The 9,061-nt window shown below is 36.5% G+C and overlaps 1 protein-coding gene across 1 annotated transcript; it reads right to left on the bottom strand.

The window, feature by feature from the left end:
- Positions 1–7,579: 7,579 nt before the first annotated feature.
- LOC120077271 (secreted RxLR effector protein 161-like) lies at positions 7,580–7,975 on the bottom strand. The gene has a single exon (XM_039031165.1). It carries the CDS (start codon positions 7,973–7,975, stop codon positions 7,580–7,582), a length of 396 nt encoding a protein of 131 aa, XP_038887093.1.
- Positions 7,976–9,061: the final 1,086 nt, after the last annotated feature.

Below are 9,061 nucleotides of genomic sequence, written 5' to 3'. Positions count from 1 at the left end.
GTTGTGGTTGCCTTCTTTCATTAGTGGAAACCAGTCTGCGTTTGTTCCTGGTAGGTTAAATTTTTATAACATTTTATTCTGTCAGGAGCTTATGGGGGACTATAAGGTGGGTAGAGGGAAGCCATGTTGGGTGTTGAAGGTTGACCTTCAGAAGGCGTATGATTCGGTCAATTGGGATTTTCTGTTTGGTGTGTTGCTTGCTATAGGTATGCCCCTTCAGTTTGTTAGTTGGGTGAGGGCTTTTGTTACTTCGCCTACGTTCTCTGTGATGATTAGTGATTCCTTTGAGGGGGTTTTCCCGGGTAGGAAGAGGTTGAGACAGGGGGGTCCGTTGTCTCCTTTTTTGTTTGTGATAGTGATTCAGGTCTTGTCCAGGGTTAAGAAGGCTTACAATAACAATGAAATAGTGTGGAGTAGGAAGGAAATATCAATTGATAAAACAGGGTTGAGAAGGCTTACTAACATTTTCTTAAGCAATGCATGAGCCTATGTCCATGTATTAATTCATAAATGAAACATTCACCTCTCGATGTTTTTATTCCACATTTGTCGTATCTCTAGGGTGCATTTGATGGTTAATTTCACAAGAGGTCGACTTTATCTTTAAAGCTACTTCTCTCCTTGGCAATGAGATCCACAATCACTTATTCTTTAAGCAATTGATTATTTCTACATAAATCAATTTGCCAGATGGATCTAAGCAATGTAATAAACACACATTAACAAGACGAACTTCAACTCATGCACAACTTGTGAAAATGCTATTTAAAATCTTCTCAACCCCTTAGGAAATTAGTTGCACATGATAAAAGAGAGAATAGATATGAGTGGATGGAATGTGGAGGAAATGATATTTATATTAAGAAGAATGATTTTTTCAATCTCAATTACTTAATACAAATGTAAATGAAAAGAAAAACATGATAAAGAACAGAAAATGAAAGTGTCAAGCCGCCTGTCACAATCTCTTGTTTCTTGCAGCTTGAATGATGGTTGTTTCAATGGTGGTGATGGAGCTCTTTCTCCTCTTTCAGAGAAGAAGACTGAGTTCTCATCAAAATTCTTCAAGGAAAAACTTGAAGGAGTGGTTGTAATGGTAGAAAGAGATGGAGTTTGAGCAGAGCTTCGACCTATCTCTCAATGGGAAGTCTATTGTTCTTAGCCATTTTTCTGATGGGCTATTTATAGGCATAAAAAAAGGAAAGCTTCCTTGCCTCTTTCTAATGATTCATTCGTACCTTTGCATTTAAATCCACGCCTTATTGCACCGATTAATTGCGTCACAGATTCATTGACTCTACTGCAAATGTCTTAAATCAGCTACCAACTTGCATTTTTATTTGACATCCATCGCCCGTGCATCGTTTATGAATTTCTATACAATCCTTTAGGGTTTACTACACGATCGTTTAGGAATGTGTACTCGATCATTTAGCTAATGTGTATGTTAATCGTTCTTTTCTTAAAGATAGCAATGAAGAGAATAATAATGACTCTCATGATGATGAGATGGATAATAATAATGGAGGGACTTCTCATGATCAATGATAGCATCAAGAGGCTAATCATGGGGAACATGAAGTGCATGACCATGATGGGGATCATCAGAGAGGTGATCAGGAAGATCATCAAGTGGATGATCAAAGGGATGATATTAGAAGAACCCCCGACCATGATAGCTCAAATCTCAAACACAATTTGGTGGATGACGGCGACATTGGGACAATTGTAGGTCATTAGTTAGTTGATGAAGAAGCACAACTGCAACATTTGATTGGCAAAACAGTCATGAACATCAGCAACTAGACATAACTATGGAGGGCCATTCCATAGTTCTTGAAGACCAAATGACTAAAGAATGAACCATTTATGAAGGAGTCAATGATCGAACCATCAACAAATCGTCAATTGATCCAACCGTCAATGAAGGATAACAACTCCCTATACAACCGTTCAATCTGAGAAGCCTCTTTGACTTGAAGTCCGCAGATGAATCACAAGCCGAGGTTGGGGGCAGTACAATTTAAAAAGATGTCACTGAAAACAAGGCACGTCCGTTGTATGCATTATTGATATTAACATTATAGTCACTTATTTAGAATTTAAATACAAGAGAAAATGATCACCCTGGGCACCGAAAAAGGAAAAAGCCAACCAAGTTTTCACCTAAAGAGGTCAAAAGGATAAAAAAAATAATCTCTTTGATTTTAAATAAAGAGGGCAAGTCTCAATTAGTTAGGAGCGAAGCTCGATCAAAATCTCAACCATCAACAGATAAGTCGAATCAACATGAAGGAGTTGAAGATGAGCCTAGAGAAGTTGTACAGCCTACAAATGAACCTCAACCACCTACTAAGGAATTGAAACCATCCACAGGCGTTATAAATCCTAACCCGTTGGTCCCTATCCTTGACTTTCCCATAATGTATATTATATAATATGACCCATTGTTCCTAGTACTAAATGTTCTCTAGTTGGCATATATGAAATTGAGAGACAATCCAAAAACAAAAAATGAGGAGTGAATGGTGGTGTATACATTTCAGATCAAGGAGTTCTTCCAAATACTTGAGAACATGGGTGATTGAGGATATGAATATTTCTAATTCCTCTTTTTTTATGAAAATTATAGATCATTTATGTAAAGATAAGCGACCATTTATCTTCTACTACTCGATCGCATATGTTTTGATACTCGATCGCTCAGTTTTTATATATACACTAGTTTAGGATTAACTAGACGATCGTTTAGGACTAGCTACACGATCATCTAAGATTATTTAAACGATCGTTTAGACAAACTTAAACGATCTTATAAGATTTTCTACATGATCGTTTATGTTTACCTAAACGATCATATAGGATTATCTATACGATCGTTTATGGTTTCATACACGATGATATTGTCTATTAATTATTTTTCTTAGAATATGGACCTTCTACTGATGCACGTGCACCGTAAGCTACATTTGAGACCTAACATATATGGATATCTATTCATAATGGTGGATTCGAGCTTCATGGTACGAATCATGTAATTAGAATTAATCTATATGACTTTCCCATAAGTATCACAGTTTATTTATAAATATATTTTTTTCACAGGATGCCACCATGGAGCCATAAGGAATTTCATTAAAGATCAGGTCGAATGGTGTGGTAATGGAAGATGAAAACATGGCAGTTTGGACGAATCAAGGAGTGCATATGAAGTTATGGGAAGACAGTCAATACTTTCTCATCTATGTGCTTGGACAACATGAAGATTACAAACTTGCATAGACGGAGGTGGAATTCATCTTTGGGCCAATCGATATCAAACAACATTGGCTCATGGTTGCAATTGACCTATATTCATGCACGATATATGTATTCGACATCATGCCAAACTACATTGGTGCCAACTTCGTGAATGATAGTTTGCAACTGGTGTCTAAATCAATACCGTCCCTTTTGATATCAATTGGGTTTGATACAAGCATCGAAATTCAAATATGGACCATGGGAAGTGAAGCGCTCGAAGGATACCCTCCAAATGGGCAAATCTCTTGACTATGACATATTTTGCACTAAATTCGTGGAATACCTTGTAACAAAGAAGGATAGGGGTAGCCTAAAACATGATCATATGCCACTATTTAGGAAACAGTATGTTGCCCAGTTGTGGGCAAATAAATATATATATATATGGTAATTTGTAATTAGTTTGAATTTCATGGTATATCTTACAACTATTAGATAGTTATTCTAACACGGGAAATACATGTTTATACTAATTGAATTCAATCGAATAATATAAAATAATACAATTAAACACTAAAAACTTGCAAATTCATGAAATTGTCCATCATTACAAGATTGCTTATATTATTTATGAGATCGCATTGTCAACTTTGGGTGATTGTTTAGTATCTGTTAAGCGATCTCTCATATTTTGTTAAATGACCTCGTAGTTTTTATTACACGATCACCTAATATAATATAAATGATCATGTATTAACGTTTATACGATCGCTTAAGTGTTCCTGCTACATATACTGCAGCCTAGATGGACCCGTTTTAGGTGTTATCAATGTATGTTTGCATGTTTTCTTGTTATTTCCTCTCTAACCATATCGTGTACACCTATGGATTTGTTGTGGCCTCTCCCCAGTAAACGTCTTCTAACAATCTGATGTCAATTGCCACTTGATACCTTTCGTGGTGGTAAAATTTCAAAGTCTTTAAACTCAGGTAAATCACTTTGTGCATAATATTTGAACATTAATGTTTCGAAGGGTTGCTGCAGCTATTACATGGGAGCATGAGATCTCCGTGCAATTAAGCTCTATACAAGTACATGTCTATGAATGAAGATCAACCAACTCCCCTCCCCAAATATCCATCATCCACATTAATTACATACATGTCCATCGGAGAAACACGATATATTCTAGACATCAATTCTACCTCCTTAAGAACAATTATTGTATAATCAGACATGACGTTTATGTATGCCATTGCATGTGTACATCACATGACATAGAACCAATCCTATAGCCCTCACAAATATGCTCTAATAGCTTCGTGATTGGAAGTTCTCTTGCATCTTTTAACACTCCATTAAGGCATTTTAATATATTCGTCGTCATCTTGTCATACCTACAATCGACTTGATAAATCCTTTTCAACCATTGTAATCTCACTTCCTCAAGATAGGTCGTCACCTCGGGATATTGATGAAGCTTACCCCAAGATATCTGAAACTCAGACATCCTATAAGCTTTGGTCACAATATAGAAATGTGGATTATGTCCTTATTCTTGAATATGTCCATCAAATTATTCCAAATATGGTATATACATAGGGCATAAAATGATTCGGAGAATATACTTCCGATAGCCTTTCCAATGGAGATGTGATGATGATATAATCACTAAATCTGAAACGTCTCCAATCGAAGTCGTCAAATGATTCATGAACCAATTCCATGTTGCATCATTCACACCGTCTACAATACTGAACACGATAAGATATATGTTGTTATTGTCACCAATACACGTTGTTATTAACAACATACCTTTGTATTTCTCATGCAAATGGGTCTCATCAACAACAATTACAAGGTAGATGCAGTTCAAGAATCCCTTACTATATGAACTGGATGTCATGAAGACGTAATTAAAGTATTGTCCGTCTTCTACTTTAATCTTAAAGACTGCGCTGGATTTGTAAGCTTCAATGTCTCTTCATATGCGTTAACAATAGCATATGATCCTTCTGGTGACCCTCATGCGAACACGAGTGCATACTCTCTTGCACAATAAGCCCGCCCGTAGCTTATATTCACCCTATAATCTTGCCATACATCTTCAATTATATCCCTTGGGTGCTGTTTTCGACCAACTTGATCATATTTTGACTTGATTAAGAGCCCAATAACCCAACTTTTTTCTTGTCCATGATTACTCATTCTCATTTCAAGAGTGCATGTATGGACGATTGGGTACTTTGTCACTTTGAAGGAATCACTTTCTTCCAATTTTTTTGCACGAATCCCCCACTTACATTCCTTCACCAAATACCATACAATTAGCAAGATCTTTGTCAACTTTTTTACATAGTAGTCAGAATTCTTTTTTATTGCAAATATTAACAATTTAATCGATAAATCATGTTTCAAAAATAAAATTCGACCAATCTTTATATCTTTGTTATTCAGACAGTCGTGGGGTATTGTGATGAGGTCGTCACACAATGAGTCCTCCAATGGTCTAGGTATACAAATGATTGGGTTAAAATAGTGGAATGCATTTGAACTGAAGGCATCACCACTAGTAGGATGGGAGCAGATGGGATTGGAGCATGAATGGAAGGTGTTGGAGTTGTTTGTGGTTCTAAAGATTGTTCGTATATATAGTTAGTACAAACTATAGAGTACATCTAGATTGGATGTTGTGACCAATTCAAGCTTCATTTCTGTCATCCCCCAAAACATGGCTCGATATTCTTATCTAGTGAAGACATGGTGGGAATATTGTGTTAAAATGGTTACAAACCCAAAGTTTTGACTAGTTGGAATGGTTTGAATTTTTGGATTGCACTGTCGATGTATATATTATCTGTGTCTACTTCACGACTTTTGTGACATGTAACTGATACAAGCAACGGCATCCGGGATGCATCAGTGCATTGTAAGAAAAAAAAAAAAGATAAAAGTCTTCATCCTTGACTATGTCAATTAGGCAAGCATGGACCAATAAATTGTAACAAATTTAATGTGTATATCAAACATATCCAGACCAATATTCAGTCGTTGGTGCAGAATACTCATTAATTCACTACAAGTTATATCATTTCTAACCTTTTGACCTGTCATATGACCTCCAACATAATGCTTTCAAATTAGTCTCATTCCCCACCAAATCATATAAAGATGTGAAGTAGTGTTATTGACATGCAAATAAAAAAATTGACAATTAGATTCAAATTGCTATTAGAGTAAGTGATCGCCAATAAGAATAAGTGATCACCCATATTAATGTAAGCAATCATTTAGTTGTATAATAAGCGATATTTACATAATACTAAACGATCACTTACATTATGCTGAGATATCTCCTATCTTTTTTAAAAGCGATCTTGGAAGAAGAATACTTAGTAAACACTTACATTCTCTCCGTTTCTAGTTCTAACAAACGATCTTGCTTTATACCCAAAGACAAAATCAACTAAACGAAGATGAAAGCAATTGACAATGAGAATGTTGGACTAAAACTTCTAAGAGAACAATGGGAGAAAAAATTGGGGAGTTGGACGGAAAGTGAATAACTGAGGTTGACCTTCCATTACTTGCCCCATTCTTGATATCAATTGTATCCAATGTAGAATAAATGCATTGGTGGATGTTGATGTTGCATTAAATACATATGTTATCAATCGCTAAAGAAATCGTTGGAGGAAGAAGGTAGGCGAGTTGAAAAAAGATTTAAAATTTGAGGCAAATCTAGTATTTCACATGACAAAAAAGTCAATAGCAATTGATGAAAAATAGAGTAGGGTTGGAAAACCCTAATTAGGGAGAAAAACCACAAGATAAGGGAATTCTTATTAGAAAACTGATACAAAGAAATACAATAGACCAACAGCTTAAATAGAGAAAAGGGAAACCCTAGGGTATAATGAAAAAGACAAAATTGCCCCTAGAGTGCAAACCGTAATTTCAACGCTCCCCTCAAGTTGAGGCGTAGATGTCAATACGGCTCAACTTGCTCATACATGCGTCAAACAACTGTCTGGGTAGTCCCTTTGTTAGGACATCTGCAATCTGTTGATTGGAAGGTATATAAGAAACACAAATGTTGCCACTATCAAGTCTTTCCTTGATAAAATGTCAATCAATCTCTACATGCTTTGTTTTGTCATGTTGAACAGTGTTATTTGCTATGCTTATGGCTGCTTTATTATCACAATAGAATTTTATTGGACCGGTATGCTCTTGATCAAGGTCTTTCAAAACATTTTCAAGCCAAATCTCTTCACAGATTCCCAGACTCATGGCCCTGTATTCTGCCTCGGCACTACTTCTGGCAACGACACCTTACTTTTTACTTCTCCATGTAACAAGGTTGCCCCACACAAAGGTACAATACCGTGATGTTGATTTTCTGTCTACTACAGATCCTGCCCAATCAGCATCGGTGTAAGCTTCGATGCATCGCTTTTCAGTTTTCCTGAACATCAAGCCTTTCCCTGGAGAGGTTTTCAGATATCTCAAAATGCGCTCTACTGCCCTCATGTGTTTTTCGTATGGAGACTGCATGAACTGACTTACCATACTCACTGCATAAGAGATGTCGGGTCTAGTATGAGAGAGATATATTAATTTTCCAACAAGCCGCTGATATCTTTCTTTGCTCACTAGAACACCTTTACTCATATTACTTAACTTTGCATTTGCTTCTATAGGGGTATCAACTGGTTTGCAACCCGTCATACCTATTTCCTTAAGCAAGTCCAGAGTATACTTCCGTTGGGAAACTGAAATTCCTTCTCTCGATCGAGCTACTTCCAAGGAAGTATCTTAGTTTTCCAAGGTCATTGATCTCGAATACCTCAGCCATCTTTGCCTTCAATCGATCAATCTCTGAGGTATCATCGCTTGAAATAAAAATTTCATCAACATAAACAATCAAAACTACAATTTTCCTAGATACTGACCTTTTAGTAAATAGAGTACGATCAGAATGACCTTGTTTATATCCTTGCGACTTTACAAACATAGTAAATCTGTCAAACCAAGCCCTTGGTGACTGTTTTAGCACATATAAGGACTTTCTTAATCTGCAAACTCAGTGATTAAATTGTTTTTCGAATCCTGGGGGATGACTCATATAGACTTCTTCCTCCAGTTTTCCTTTAAGAAAGGCATTCTTCACATCAAGCTGGTGAAGGGGCCAATCTTTATTAACTGCAATAGAAAGGAGGACCCGAACTGTGTTTAGCTTTGCAACTGGCGAAAAAGTCTCAGAATAATCAACCCCAAAAGTCTGAGTAAAACCCCTAGCAACTAATCTGGCTTTGTATCTGTCAACTGTTCCATCGGGCCTATATTTTATTGTGAACACCCATTTACATCCGACTGCTTTATGACCACTTAGAAGATTGACTTGATCCCACGTATGATTTTTCTCACGAGCTCTCATTTCTTCCATAACTGTGGCTTTCCATTCAAGACTTTCCAACGTTGTGTGTATACTGTTTGGTATCACCACTGTGTCTAGGTTTGTAGTGAGGGCCTTGAACTCAGGAGACAAATTACTATAGGACAAGTAACTCTGCAACGGATATTTAGTATATGATCTAGTACCTTTCCTTAGGGAAATCAGAAGATCAAGGGATTCATCTCTGTCTTTACTTTCTTCTAACATACTGTACTCACCCTCCGGTTCTGTTATTTTCCCACTCTCAACAATTTTTTCAGCAGGAATAAGAGATATTTCTTTTCCAGGTTCTACCATGTTCTCAAGAATCACAAAATCATCTATCTTTGCATCATCATTGACCTCAATATCATCTTTGC

This window comes from Benincasa hispida, chromosome 5 (assembly GCF_009727055.1).
Source record: "Benincasa hispida cultivar B227 chromosome 5, ASM972705v1, whole genome shotgun sequence".
NCBI classification, from domain to species: domain Eukaryota; kingdom Viridiplantae; phylum Streptophyta; class Magnoliopsida; order Cucurbitales; family Cucurbitaceae; genus Benincasa; species Benincasa hispida.
This window is presented reverse-complemented; position numbering and strand designations above follow the sequence as displayed.

What these genes read in the sequence shown, in the direction of transcription:
- LOC120077271 (XM_039031165.1), bottom strand. Translation starts at nt 7,975, where the DNA reads ATGACGGGTTGCAAACCAGTTGATACCCCTATAGAAGCAAATGCAAAG.